Source organism: Condylura cristata, unplaced genomic scaffold, assembly GCF_000260355.1.
Source record: "Condylura cristata isolate star-nosed mole 26May11 unplaced genomic scaffold, ConCri1.0 scaffold00003, whole genome shotgun sequence".
Lineage (NCBI taxonomy): Eukaryota > Metazoa > Chordata > Mammalia > Eulipotyphla > Talpidae > Condylura > Condylura cristata.
The window spans coordinates 73,387,880-73,403,155 of record NW_004567104.1 but is presented as its reverse complement, the minus strand read 5'-3'; the positions used below and the strand labels follow the sequence as shown (position 1 = coordinate 73,403,155).

At 60.0% G+C, this 15,276-nt stretch overlaps 1 protein-coding gene across 2 annotated transcripts in view; it reads right to left on the bottom strand.

Moving 5' to 3' along the window:
- The window catches only part of MRPS6 (mitochondrial ribosomal protein S6), a 47,028-nt gene that overhangs the window by 3,722 nt on the left and 28,030 nt on the right, over window positions 1-15,276 (bottom strand). For both annotated transcript variants that reach the window (XM_012732366.1, XM_012732369.1), the window contains exon 2: window positions 7,704-7,843. In XM_012732366.1, coding sequence (XP_012587820.1) covers window positions 7,704-7,843 — 140 coding nt within the window. The remainder of the gene's footprint in view (window positions 1-7,703; window positions 7,844-15,276) is intronic.

The window sequence follows — 15,276 nt, the reverse complement described above, 5'->3', positions numbered from 1 at the left end:
AGGCACGTATGCACACAGGCACGTATGCACACAGGCACACGCGCACGCACAGGCACGTATGCACACAGGCACACGCACGCACACAGGCACGTATGCACACAGGCACGTATGCACACAGGCACACGCACGCACACAGGCACGTATGCACACAAGCACGTATGCACACAGGCACACACACGGCCGCCCAGCGCAGACGCGCACGGTGCGTTCCCCACCTTGTGTCCCCGCCTCGCTTGCCCCTGCCCGTCCCCTTACACTCTCGGGAGAACCTGAGTCGCACTGTGGTGGCAGAGAGGCACCATGACATCACGTACGGGGACACGTAAAGTGACGTGGGCAGAATCTGCACTGCCGTGGCTGGGTTCTGGCGCTTTCTACTCTCGTGAGCCCAGCTACTAGCACTTCTAATTTTCCCAGAGGATTTTACAAGCGACCTCACAATGCCCCTGGAGATGAGGCAAGAACCGTCAGCCAAATCACAGAAAAGGAAACGGAATGAGCAGGGCCTGGGGCTTGACCAAGATTTTAAGAACCGACAAGGCACAAAAAGAAATCGCAGGGAAGAACTGACCGCCCCTCGGATCAGCGCACGCGGCCGGCAGCTCCTGCGGTCACTGGCCTTAAGGGCCCACACCCTCACGGGCAGCGGCAGGAGGCGGCCCGCGCCCGACACCCCCGCCCCCGGGAACTGCCTGCTCCGACCGCCCGCCCGCCCGCGGTCCAGGGGCGGCGTCCAGCCCACCTGAGGCTCGGTGCCCGCTGGGAGACGACCCTGGGACGCCCTCACTGTCCCGGCGCGCCCCTCTCCCTGGCGAGTCCCCACTCGAGTCTCCACGCGCACTGCTCCTGCGCCCGTGTTCGCGGAGCGCGCGTAACCCGTCCCTCTCTGCGCCGCCGTCCGACGGCACCTGCCACCCCGCCCCCACCACCCGTGACCACCCTGAAGCAGCGTCCTCCTCGGCTCTGGGAGCCAGGCCTGACCGGGCAGCACCGCACAAACATCTGAGGGCGGGGCTGGCAGCACGGAGGGTGAAAATCTCACGCAGCTGCAGACGGACAGGTCAGCAGGGAAGGAAGTTGGAGAGAAGAGGAGGAGGAGGAGGAGGCATTTTGTGTGGTCCCACACAAAGGTCCAAACTCCCGAGAACACTTCCCGAGCGATCAGCCACCCAGCCAAGCCTCGAGGGACGTCCTTCGAGTGGCGACGACAAGGACAGAAAACAGCGCTGGTCAGAGGACGGCCCGGTGGCTGCAGGACACCCGTCGAAGCAGGCTTCGGCGCCAGAAAACCGCCCGGGAGACGAGATTCCTAGCGGGAGGCCACAGGCGACGCGACCGCAGCGGGGCAGCCGCGGCGGCGGGCGACCAGCAGAACCAGGATGCGGACGTGGGCAGTCACCACCACGGCCGGCCCGACGCTTCCGGAAACTTCTACCCAACGAGAGCGGGATGCACACGGACACTCGAAGACAAAAGCAACAGTCAGCATAGGGCGGGGGCGGGGCCGCGGCAGGCCGAGGCCGGGGTAAGAAGGCTCAGGCGCTGCGTCAAAGAGAAGGGCGCTCAGAAAGGGCTTCCGGAGCCCAGCGCAGAGCAGAGGGCCCCGAGGCCGTGGCCGCGGCGCCGTGGGCCTGCCGAGCGGCTGACACACGACCAGCACCCGAAGAGGACAGAGTGGCTGACCGCGGCGCAAGGCAGAAATCTGCAAGCGGTGGGACAGCGCAGGTGACATTCCTTGCGAAATACAAGCGGCTCGAGGAGAAAGGCCTCTGCGGCCCCTGACCGCGGCCTTCCGTGGGCACAGGCCCGGGGGAAGGTCGCCGGCAGTGCTGGCCCAGGGGCAGACAGCCCCTGAATGGACAGCTGCGCCTCGCTGGGGGCGGGACCCCCGAAGTTACTCATGTCCGTGCTCTCCGCGCGGACCTACAGACTCAGGAGGGTCCCCAACAAACGCAGGAGACTGCTGGGCAAGACACGGGCAAACCGGCTCTAACTTTCCCATGGAAACCCAGCGGACTCGGACACCAAGGGCGAGGCCAGATACTGCGCCCTCGGGGCTTGTGCGGGGCCGGGCCTCGGCTGCGCCGGGGAGGCAGGAGCCTTCGCGTGACCGCCACTCCCTACTGCGACCTGCTGGTCTGTGGCCGCTCAAGTGGGCAAGACCACGTCTGCCCCCACGTTCCTCTCCCACTGTGGACACTTCCGCAAGGAGGAAACGCCACCAAAACAGACGGGACGTGGCCGGAGGGCGGATTTCCCTGCAGTCACCACCCCGAGGAGGCGCCACCTCAGCCCGGCCTCCCCCCGCCGCCCGCCCGCAGGGACCCAAGCAGAGGGGCGGGACAGGTCGGCCAGCTGCCGGCAGGCCAGGCGGCCCCCACACGGAAAGACCCCGACGCCCTCCCTCTCGCTGCCTTGTCCGGCCGCGAAGGCCCGCGCTCTCGTGGTAAGCGGGCATCTCCTGCGGGCAAACCTCAGCGACCCCTGGGCCCGCAACCACGAGAAGCCGGGGTCCGCTTCCTCCCACCCCGGCCAGCGAGGCGGCACGGAAACACCAGGGCGAAACCCGGGGAGAGGGTGCGTCCGTCTCTGCGGCCCACCGCCCGCTCGGGCGCAGGGCACAGCAGACGGGGCCGGCCACCGGCCAGCCTCCCTCCGCCCCTCGCAGGGTCTCTGACTCAGCAGCCCGGGGCTGGGCGCGTCCCGCCGCCGCGGGGGCTCCGAGAGAAGCACTGGCCTGCAAGGAGAAAGCAGCTCTGCCCAAGCTTCTTCCCGCAGAGCAGCAGCACCGCGCTCAGAAGCAGGGCCGGCCGAGGGGGCTGGGCACAGGCTGCACTTCCCAACTCCCAGAAGCTGCAGGACAGACAACTGTTTCCCTGCTAGAACCTTCCACACTGTCTCCCAGGGGATCATCTGCCCTCCCTGCGCTTCTCTTGTGCTTCTCCAGACACACCCCCAAGGCTGAACCCCACAGGCATCGGCACCTGCCCAGGACATACGTCCCTCGTCCGTCCCTCGACTGGGAAGGAAAGCCCCTCAGAGCACCTGGCCTGCCCGGGCCTGGCTGGCCCCTGGCTATGCAGCCTGCTCAGGCGACCCAGGGGTGCAGGAGGTGTCCTCCAGCGGCGCCCCGCAGGCAGAGGTGGTCTTTTTTACTTCAGCTGTCTTAAGCCTGTATTTACAACTTTTCCATAAAAAGCAATTGCCTGGATTTATGTTCTTTGTCTCTGTCTCTCACAGTCACACACTTACTCACACTCACCCCTCCCCCAGCAGACAAGTGGAAATTTCCACTGAAGTACTCAGTGGCTCAAGTGGGTGGGGGCAGAGGAACCGGGGGCCGGGGGAGGGGTTGGAGGGATCTGAAGCCAGGAAGCCTCTTGCCAGCCTTCTCAAAGGTAGGAGTCGGGAGGCATCTGAATGCCACGCTCTCCTGAACTACCAGGCAGTTGATTATTCCCTTCAAATGCACAGATCCTCTGCACAGAAAAGCCCCATTTCTTTTTATGTCAGATGGGACTCAGGCATCTGAAAACCACTAAACCTGCTGCAGAACCTCAGAAATCTTGGCGCACAGCCACCAGTCTCTGCAGCAGAGCTGCCCACGGCTCGTGGTCAGGCCGGGGCTGGCCTGGAGACTGCTGGCAGGAAAGCCCGAGAACCGGGACATGAGCGACTAACGGGAGAACAGGCCGCGGCGCTGGAAGGGCGGCCTGTGCACGCCAGCTCCCTCGGAGTAAGCTGCAGACACATTTGGGGAGGGAGTCGGTAAAATTCCACTGATTCACCACAGAGCTAGTTATTTTTATCATTCTGCTTACCCGTAAACAGAAGGGCATCTTTCCTGCCGGCCAGCACAGCCCAGCCCGCGGCAAGCCCCCACCCACATTAAAACACACAGCTCGAGAAAGGACCCAACAGGCCCAGGCCATGTCAGCAGCACTCCTGCGTGCCTTCAGGAGGGCCCGGGCCGGCCAGCGCGGTGGAATCGGCACAGCAAGCCGGGGGCTGCACGCTCCCAGCCGGCAGGCTGAGGGCCTCCTCTGCACCAGGCTCCACTCCCAGCCTCGGCCCAGCCCCCTCTAGTGGAGAGAGCCTGGGACGGCCGGCGCAGCCTGGAGAAAGACCAGAGCCTGGAGAGGGCACGGAGATCAGGGAAATGCCACCCCCCACAACCCTCCTGGCGGGCCCACTGCCCTCTTCTGCACACGTGACGCTCCCCCGTCAGACTGCAGACAAGCTGTAGGAATGTTCTACAACCCAAGACAAGCCCCCGTGAAACACGGGGCCTCTAGGGACCTCCCAGGCCAAAGCAGACCAAACCCCAGGCTTTCTTCACCCCCCACCCGCCTGGTTCATGCCCCCGTGGTCTCCAGTCGCGGCCACCAGGGAAGCTGGTCCCTAAGCCCAGCTTCTTCCACCCTGACCTGTCCAAGCAGCACAGGGTCACCTGGTCAGCTTCCTGAATTCGCAGCACTGATGCAGCGGTGACCGCCCCGGGGAGAAGTCTCAGTGCGCGCTGCAGCACTGACAGTCCCGTGCCCGACAAAGGTCACCAGGCTCCACCTGCCAGCGGGTGGCACGCAGAGCAGCTTTTTTTTTAAACCAAGTTTGTCCATGGTGCCCAGCTGTGTAGGACCGACCCACCGATTGCGGCCCTCGCAGACTGTGCTCAGGAAGCGCCCGGGGGCCGTCAGGACGCTGTCCCACGGGCAGGCGGGCCCGCCTAGCAAGGCAGACCGACAAGTACAAACACGGGCTCAGCGCCGCGCGTCTGAGGCTCAACCTGGCCACCAGACGCCAAGTAACACCGCCGGGCACCGCGTCTTCCGGCCCGTGGCTCGGGCAGCCGGGAAGCGCTGCTGGCCTCACCTTTCTTTCAGGTCCAGTGAGGCAGGAGCAGGACTCTGGGGAGGAGGGGAGGCTGGAGCGCGGTGGAGAGAGCCCCCCATGAGACGGAGTCACTGGGACAGAGGGGTGGCATCAGCCGGGGCCGGGTGGGGCTGACGGCGTGGGCCTGGGAGGGGCCTGGGTTAGCAGACTCAGGCAAATCCCTGAGGCAGCTGACATCAGAGCCACGACATCAGAGCCACGACACCACTAAGGGCCACCTCGAGACCCAGGGACACACGGGACAAGCCATTTCTTCCCAGAAAACGTAGAAGCAGCCAGCACCTATGCCAGCAGCAGCGGGAGGGCGGCTCTCGGGCGTCCGGCTCCTCGGAGCAGCTAAGCTCCGGCCCTCACGCGCCGCCTGGATCCCAAGTCAGTGCCTCGCCAAGCCACAGCTAGTGGCCAGGCCTCAGGACTGTTCTGGAACAGTCGCTCTTCTGAGTGCTGAGTTCCCATCAGGCAAGTCTACTCTGTTTCTTCTTCTTTTTTTTAATGATTTATTTATTTATCCATACAGAGCTGGGGTACAGGCCAGAGGTGCAGGGGCGGTGGGAGCTTCAGAGCCAGAGCGGGAAGCAGAGGGGAGACAGGAGAGGTCTGCCACGCCCGGTGGGTCACCTCCGGGGCGGGGATCGAACTCGCACTGAAGCAGCTGCACCCGCTTGCAGTGCTGCGTCCTAACCCGTGGTGCCACCAGGGAGGGCCACTCCGTTTCTTCTTGCCAGCTCCGTGGACGCCCTCGGCCCAGCACACCCTGGCTGCGACCCGCTTCCGGAGGCTTCCGGAGGCTTCCGGAGGCTTCCCGCGGCGCACGCAGAGCGCTTGCCGTGAACCACGCCTGAGGCCAGCATCCCCCGGCTGGTGCCAGGGCGGACGGCAGCCGAGCCATCAGGCAACCGCCCCCGGGGCTCACACTGCAGACGCCCGATACCACGCAATCCTCATCTCCATCAGGTGGCCCCAAACCACCCAGCAGTCCAGCTCGCTCACCACCACGAAGAACAGCGACCAGCGGTACCACGGCAAGCACAATGCGAGGCCGCTCGGAGGCAGGCTTGCCGCCATTTGCACACTACGCGGGGCCTGCGGCGTGTCCACAGGACAGGGCCTTTGGCTCTCACACACGCACACACGCCACTGCCGGTGGAGTGTATCTGTGTAGCTAGAGTTTCAGAGGACACAGTTCTGAAAATATAAGCTGAAATAAAAGATTCCTGAAGACAAGCGGAAGATGCTGCCTCCCCCAGGGGCTGGGCGCCACCAACCGCACCATCACGCGCAGACGACACACAACCCAGTCAAGGGCGCGGCTGCAACGCGCGGGGCGCCTGCGAGTCAACGCCCAGAAGCAAAGCCTGCTGGGCCAGGGAACGAGGCGGCGGCACAGCCCCGGTGGGACACGGTCCTGGCAGGGCCAGAGCAGGCCGGGGGGCGGGCGGGGCTTCCCCGCCCGCCCAGGACCTGCCAGGCCCGCACTGGGGGGCAGGGACCGCGCGCCCCATACTTCCTCTCTTGTTCAGAGCTTCCCTGAGAAGCGCTCTCTCTCTTTCAGGGCTTGACCACATCCTACACGCTCCTTAAAGGTGGCAAAAGACTCATCGCCTGGCTGCCACAGCCGAGCTCTTCGTGGCACGTCACACGAACGCCAGCTCCCCCCGCTGCCCCACCCGGCCCACCAACGGGCGGCCGCGGGGACTGGCCGCTGTGTCTGCTCGTTGCCTGGCAACGCCTCAGCGCCCTCTTCAGAGGTGTTCTCGAGAAGCCAGCTGCACCTAGCACAGAACAGGGTGCTGCAGGAAAATGGGGTCTGCACCAGAGCGGCGTGGCCACAGCACTTCCACGGCAGCGTCTCAGGACCACGCCGACCCATGGCCCTGGGGTGGGAGAATGGCCGCTGGGGTCCGTGTCCGAGGTGGGGGCCAGAGACGCCAAGTGACTCGCTCGGGGCCGTGCACACTGGGTTCCCCCGCCACCTACCTCCAGAAAGCGCAAAAATGAGTTAAGATTCTTCCTTTACACCAGAAACTGTGGCTTAGGGAAGCCTCAACCAACACAGCAAACTGGTCTCAGGAATTTCTCTAAGAGAATTATTACGACAGAATCAAAGCTCTGCCCTGTATCTGAGGAAGCAGCTGCATACACGTGAGAAAAAACTCCATGACGAGCATGTGGTGGCTGGGGGGCGGATGACACTTCGGCCAAGAAGCCCATCTCCTTTCCGTTTGTCAGGGCACGCTGGTACGCGGCACTGTGTGACCCAGAAGCTCAGGCTCCCATCAGAGGCGGCGCCCCGAGGCCAGCCTCCCCGCCCCCTCCAGTCAGACCTCCAGGCTTTCCTTTTGGGCTGGCTTTGTCTGCCCCTTGTTTCTCTCTGCTCCGCCTGACTGAAATCGCCTGGCCTTTGTCTCTCCCCCGTTTCTCGACATCTGCAACCCCACGTTTACCAAGCACGCTCTGAGTATTGCTCCCTGGAGTCCTCAAAGGCCCAAGCTGGAGAACACCAGGGAACGACGGGGCTCCGGCTGCGGGGCCAGGCTGCCCCCCACCGAAGCTCGGTCCCAGACGGGCGCCAGCTCACGCTCACCGGAGCCAACGCCAGCCAGAACGACGAAGCCGCTCAGTTCTGGCCCGGCAGCCCGGCCGGCAGGCAGGCGTGCGCGGGAACAGCAGGGCACCCCACTCCTGACGCTGCACCGCGAGAGGGCCCTGGGCACTCCCCGGCACCCGCGCTGGGCACCGTCCTGAGACAGCTAACACTCCGCCGCAGCCCGCAGCCCGCAGCCCGCCTGCACGGGAGCCGGGGAACGTACCCTCCTCTGCTGTGCTGCTGGCTGTGGGCGCGCATCTTGTAGGGGAGGGCTCGCTCCCCCAGGTTCTCCAAGGTCCTCACGATGGCCCCTCTGTCCATCAGGGCTTCCAGTGTGCGTTTCAAAGCCGCAGCGGTCTCTGGCTGGGGGTTCCGTTACCGTTTTAAAAAAGAAAAAACAGAAAAAACAGCAGAGTCAACGCGAGCCAGAAGGACGCCGCCGCTCAGTCCCGTCCCGGCGGCCTGCTGGTGGCGCGTGCTCGGGGACAGCAGCATAAACTTAACCCAGAGGCGTGATGGCGGGGACGCCAGGTCGCTCGTGGGCGCTGCAGAGCTAGGCTCGGGCCCAGGGGCGCAGCGGAGGGCCCCGTTCCCCTGACGACACTCAGGGCTCCAAGCAGTGTGCCCCTGGGCAGGACGGGGGCGGTCATCCCACAAGACCAGAGGCTGTCTGTCCCCAGAGAAACCGGGAGAGAGAACCCAAGCGGGGAGGACGAGTGAGGCCTGCCCCCAGGGGCCGGCACTGGCCGGCACTCTGACCCACCCACGCAGACACCTGCGTCCACGGCCCAGAGGCAGACAGTGCGCCCGCGGCCCGGGGCGCGGGGCAGAAGCGGCATGCTCGGCTGGCACAAGGGCTTCCCGAGAGGAGCCCCAAAACATGACGTCAGAGCCGGAAAGAACTGCCAGACAGCTTAAGGGAATCCGGGGAAGCAGGCTGGGGGCCCCCTACGAGGGCGGTTAGGATGCTGGTGCCCGGGATGCCCGCGGCTCTCTGGGCTGACCCGGCGGTGCCCGCGGGGGCTCGCGGCAGGCTGAACTGCACACGGCAGTCATGGGCGCAGAGGGCCCGCAGGAGCGGGAGAGGCCACGGACAGAGAACCTCGGGGCGCACGATCACTCGGGGGCTGGCGAGGGCTCCGGGGTCCGAGAAGCCAACAGAAAAGGCACTCACAGGCCAGGGACGGCCAGGCACGTCTCTCAGAAACGAGGGAGAGGCCTGGGAGGGGGCAGCACAGGGAGGACCCGGCCGGGCGAGGCTTCCAGGGCAGAGGCGTGAGCGGCGCAGAGGCGGGGACCCCGCACGGGAGCGGGGGCCGAGGCAGTGCGGCTGGAGAAGCACACACCAGCCAGTGGCTGAGCGGCGCCACCCTGAGTGACAGGAGCCCGGGCGCAGCCAGGGAAGGGACAGTCACGGCTGGGGTGGCTAGGAAAGGGGCCCACGCCGCCCGGAGACCCAGGGGAAGGGGGGGTGGACCAGACGCGAGCCAAGACCGCAGGGAGCGCGGGAGCCCCCGCCCAGGGCCCGCCCAGGACCCGCGCAGAGTGCGGGCCCCCGCGGCGCAGGTGGAGGCTGACGGCATTCCCGTTTCCCTTCACATTGTGGCCTATGTGGAGTTTTAAAAAGTCCTCGCTGAAGATCAGAAGTTGATGTATTGAACACAGAAATGTCCTGAAAACAGACGGGTCAAGCCTCGCGGGCACGAGCAGGTGCGCACCTGCCCGTTCTCATCTGCAGAGACGGCGTCTTCCCAAGCGTCAGCGGCTCACGGCAGTGCCACGGATTCACAGACGCCCCTCCGCCACACCGGGCCCGCTGCCGTGCCGTGGCGGCGACCTGCCTGGGAGGCATCAAGGAACTTACGGTAAGCTGGCGAGCGTCCACCCACATAAAGAACGGGCAAGGTTTAAAAAAAACCTTGGCTGATGAGTCCTCTGATTAGCTTCCCAAGTCGTAATTTTAATTTCAATTTTACCTGGTTCAAGTGGAGTCGATCTCAATACGTCGTCTTGTTTAAATTCCAAGTGTTCAGTTTGAAACACAGAGCCCCCTTTTCTGAAGCCAGAGATTGTGAAATAAAAGATTTTCTTCTGTCCAAAAGAAAAAAAAAAAAAAAGGGAAGAGCTACCTGCCAAGGATACAGGAAAGTATCAACACCCGCTGCTGACTCTGGCAGGGCAGGACTACCACAGGCTGCCTGGAGGGCCACGCTGTCCTACACTCTCGGGTCACACAGGCCTTCCCAGGAAAGATGGAGGGGGCAGACGCAGGTCTCGATGTCCGGGGCCCGCCGCGCCACGTCCCGCCCTGCAGGCACGGCTCTGTGAGCACACAGCCAGCCGGCGTCTCCGGGTCCCTGCCACCACGCTGGAGGCGGGTCTGTGACTCCGGCCGGGCAGACAGACTGCGCTGCCCCTGCCCTGTGAGGACGGGTGAGGAAGCCAGCAGGAACTCGGTGCGGCACAGATGGGGCCACGAGCCTGGCCACCGAGGCGCAATGGCGTCCCCACGGCGGGGTCTGGGTCATCGAGGCCACTCCCGGGCTCCGAGTCCAGCAGACCCCAGTCTGGCTGGTCAAGCCCTGAGGACGCCGTGGTGTGTGGAGTTTGCCTCTGTGGCCCCCGAGCACCTCACTCTCCGCTCAGACACCAACCCTGACTTTCTTCACTGCGTGACACCCACAGGTGCTACCAGAACGGATAGGCTTTGGGCAGGAAAAAGGAATTCTGCCCACAAACTCGTAACACTCAACAGTGCATAGGGCCTCGAGACAGCACGTGCTCTTGCGCCCGAATCTCATCCACCACGATGCCAACCACTCCGGGCAGGCAGCAGGTGCTTCTCAGCGGCTTCCCACCACCTGAAAGCAGCTCCCGAGCTTCCTTCCGGGCCGCCCAGGTGCATGAACACTGGAGAAACTAAGGAAAAGCATCTGCGAACGCGAGTGTGCAGGAACTGGGCGAGCAGGTCTCTGCCTCAGTTCCTCACGTGAGCTCTACAGCCCCGGGGCTCAAGGAGTGATGCAAGCTCCGGGCAGACACGGTGACTCGGCCGAGGGTGGGTAGAGTGCCTACGTCTCAAACTGGGATTTGGCTTAAAGGCGGGGGACACCCACGAGAGGACCCCTGAGGTGGGCCATCCTGACCACCATCACCAGCACTGGCACCTGAAGGGTCTGAAGCCAGTTCAAGGCGCCAGCCACGCAGTGAAAGGCATCCCCGGGCCCAGCTCTGGGGAAGGTGCCGCGTCACGGTGATTGCGAGTCAGCGCAGAGTAGCTTTGTTCCTTAATCAACCCGTTTGTTTCTGAGCCCTCACATCAAGGCCCAGTGCAGGTGTCACTGAAGGACAAATATGGGGGTTCACTTGCACCTGAGCCACTGTTCCTTTGGTGAAGGGAAAGGCAGAGTCGGCAGAGGGCCCTTAGCGGCTGGGCACCTGGGAGCCCGGGTGATGGGATGGCTCCACCTCGCTCCCTAGTATGTCAATTCAGCTGGCCTGGCGCTCCAAAGCCTTGGACACTGTTAAAGCTCCCCAGCTCTTGCTGACAAATGTGGGACCCAGGAAGTTGGGCTTCTCGTCATCACTCCAAACACAAATGAATTTGCAGTTCACAAGTGAACTTCAACAAAGATCTCCCCAGCCTCTGATTCAAGGAAGGGAAGGCCCCTTCCCTCCTGGTGAAGATGCAGCCTGAGTAGCAGAGGCAGTTTCATGCCCACCAGGTGACTGCGCCAGGCCTGGAAAGGCTGCCCACTCTGAGCTACCCAGGCTCCCAGTCCTGAAGACATTCCGGAATCTCGGCCTGCTTATTGGGAGTTTTCCATTTCTAGTCATTCCCCCACCCCCACCCAGATGCATTTACAGATGAATAAAAGATGGGAAACAGGAAGACTGGCAGGAGTCCTGGTTACTATGGCAGCAAGCAATGAAATGCCAAAGCGCAGGAAACTGATAGCAAGCAGGGAGTCAGGTGGACAGGGCCTTGCCTAGCAGCTCCTCCAGCAGGGTCCAGCCCCTGCCTCCGCCTCCTATTTCAACCCCTCAAACAAGGCGGGGATGGGGGGGAGGGGGGGAGGCACTGGAAGGACAGGGAGACCAGGGGAAGAAAGACTCATCAAGTATTTTGATAGTAGAGGCAAAAGGAACATACATGTTTATTTTAGAGCTCGTGAACCTTCTACACGTCAGTGGATAGTCTAACAAAAGTATTATTTGGGTGTGGGCTAAGAGCGATTTTTTAAAATACTCCCTGGTGGAATCAGAAACTCGGTTTTTGGCCACGAATCAAGTTTGCCTATCCTGTGAGTCAACAGACCAAAAGTGCCCACAGACTTGAGGAAGGCCCGTCAGAGCTGGCTCTGCTCTGCAGGGCACGGAGGAAGGCTGGAGCAGCAGAGAGCTGAGGGGACGCGAATGCAGAGAACACTGAGACTCAGCTCTTTCTAGGGGAGGTGGCTTTTCCTCCAATCCCACCTCTACTTCATTTACCCCGCCTACAGCCTGGAAGTGTAATTTAGGACTCCAGCCCCCTCCCAAACTGGCTCTTCAAGGCTACCCCTTAGCTTTCTCCGATGCTGCAGGTGCATGGGCCTGGCACACAGGATGTGTTCCGTAAATATTATCTGTTGACTACCAGAGTCAAAGAACAAATGGGAAGATGACTTCAATTAGGAAGGAAGAAGGGATTGCACCAAGTCACCGACTCAAGGAGAAGTAAGACTATGCTTTTTGCTGGTGAGTCTGCCATTTAAGATGGCCCCAAAGCAGGGCTGACGTGCCCTCCTGGGAGCCTGAGGAATCCGTGTCCCAAAATAAGATCCTACCAGGTAGGCACCTGGTACTGCTGACCTCACACTCCCTGCTTACAGATCAACAAACAGTAACTGAGGCATCTTTAAGCAGAAACATAAGACAAGGCTATGTATACTAAGCAGGTGACAAAGACCCGAAGAGACTGCTCCCCCACACCCAGAGGCTCAAAGGAACCAAGAGCAATGGCTCAGGGCCTACCATGCCAGGGATGAGGCCAGGTTACAGGATACTTCACCACCACAAAGAGCAATGATCCATCACCAGCCCCGCCTGCACATCTGCTCGGTGTCCTGGACCGAGCGCACGCTGGACACCACCCTGAGAAGATCCCACGGGCCAGAAAGCCAGAGCAAAATCCAATCTTCCACTTCAAGGCCCCTTCAAATGGGAACAATTACTACATTGCACTTAAGGAAGTGAGAATAATTTTAAAGCTCCAATTGTGCTTCGTCTGGTCATTAACTTGTTCTCTTAGGAAAGAGAAGTGGGCGACAGGCAGTGAAATCTCAACCTTCGCACACTCAGTAGAGAGTAGGCAACAGGACTTACAGTCAAGTGGGTTCAATAAAGCATCCAAACATGCTCACACCTGAAAACCAACTAGCACTATGGTCTTTTGGTGTTTTAAGGAACAACTCTACAAAAATGGAGGGAAGGAGGTAACAGCAATAAATTTATGGAAGAAAGTCAATAGGGAAAACCTAGAATCAACCATATTTACTCTGGAGATTTCCTGAAAACTTGTCAACACTGGGAGTGAAGAGGGAGACTACAATAGAGAAATGGCCACAGAGTTCAAGTAGAATCCCTACATGCATGTTGGCGGGGGAGGGGGGTCTCTTCTGCAGAGGAGGTAAAACAGAGGGAAGTCTGGAATGAAGGACACAGGTGCAGCTGTCAGAGTGGGGTATTCATCACACTCAGGTTCAGAAAAAGAAGTGACATCCCTATCTCCCCCTGCATAGCTCCCAGAAGAACGGCCTGAATCTTTTACCCTTTAATATCACTAACAATCTTCTTTGGGGAGTTTGCCCTGTTCAAACACACTTCAGGGGGCATCTGGTTCAGAGCACCCACACATTCACTAAATGTAATTAGATAACCAAAACACCAACAGGAAAAACCAGAGTAAACATGCATTAAGAAAAATATCAGCATCAGAGATGAGTGGATATGCCAGCCATGAAACAAGAACAGGCAGCTATACAAAAGGAACAAAGGTTCTCTCTTAACAATTAGAAACCTGACAGCAATTTTGAAAAAAAAAACAAAACAATTTTTTGGAAAACATTTTTGTTTGAAGTGTTTAAAAAAGTTATTTCAGGCTTCAGAAAGGCTGAAATATAACATTCAAAACACCTGCAGCCTAGAAAGGAGACAACTGAACAATCTGGCAAGCCCAACAGGGGTTCCAAAAAGGAGGAAACAGAGCAGAACCATGACCCCAGGTGAAGGAACCCAAGCTGCCCAGCACAAGGAAAGAACTTACTGAGGCCATCACTGTGATAGTTCAAAACAGAGACTAAGAGAAAAAATGGTCTTATGCTTACAAATACCTTACAAATTTCTGAAAAACATTTTTCATCTCGAATCCTACCTCCAGCCCAACTTTCAAACTAATGAGTAAAGGCAGTTTTAGACCTGCAAAAAATGTTAATGCTAAGGAGTTGTCAAGGTGAAGAAAGACAAGCTGGAGGTAGAAAGGTGGCTGGGTCTCGGAGGTGCTCAAGGGCGTAGCTCTGGTGCTGGGTGAACTGAAGCTCCCTGCACTGCACAGTGCAAGGCCCCAGTGCAAGGACTTGACCTGGCTTCTCAGGGCCACCGCCTTCTAAATGCCTGCTCTGAGGGCATTTAGACAAGTCCCAAAAGCAACCTGACCAGCCTGCAGGGCGCTTCCCTAGTCGCAGGATAGTGAGGATAGTGACGGTCACAAACTATTAAATGAAACCACCCAGTGAGATCATACTGATAAAGGGACCAAAGGGGAAGCTCGCGGAGAGCTGGCATAATCACTGCTCTTGCACAGCTTAAAGGAGACAGACCTAGAAGATAACGCAGTGGACTGGTTCTGAGCTTGAAAATCTGCTGCTATAAAGGACATCACTGAAACAGCATCACCTGAATGAAGACTCTGGATTAAAATAATGTAACGCTACTGCTTTCCAGATTCTGGTAACTACACTGTGCCTTTAGGAAAAACTGTCCTTCAGAAACAACCCCCACCTGTGTACTGAGAGGCCAGAATGCTCTTGGCCTGTGGGACCCGGGGAGCGTGCAGACTGGAGAGTGGAGAGGGACGAAGCAGACGCAGCCCAATGTTAACTTCTGCTCGGTCTGGATGAAGACGACGCCTGGGCTCTTCATAGTATTCTCTTTTTCTTTAAGGTTTATTTAATTTATCCAGGCATACAACAACTGGAGAGCAGGCCAGAGGGGTGGGGGAGGCTGGAAGGTGGGGTGAGGGGATTCACCAGAGACAGAGTGGGGAGCCGAACAAGTAGATCTACTGAAACACACTGCTGAGGGGAGCTGTGGGGAGACAGGAGTGGTTCTCTGCGCCCCGTGGGTCACCCCCTGGCCGGGCATCCAACTCAGGGAATCAAAATCAGGACTCAGTAGCTGGCGATAGAGCGATAATGCCGAGACTTTAACCACTGCGTCACGAGGGAGGCCCCTCTTCGTAGCATTAACAACTTCCCTGTAATTTGAAATTATTTCAAAATTAGGACTGAAAAGAAAAACGAAGATTTTTACTTCGGCAACGTTTACCTATAAGTCAACGCCCAGCCAGCAGCTGCGCGCGCCCCAGGGAGACGTCAGCCGCCGCCGGGGGCCGCTGGAGCCCTTCAAGGACAGGGACAGGAGGAGGACGCCCTCCCCCGGCCCGAGACAGAGGGTGCGAGGAGCCAGTTTACTCGGAAATACGCAGCCACAGAACGTAAATTTTTCATTTTATTCAAAGTTGGTACAGAGGTGCTAAC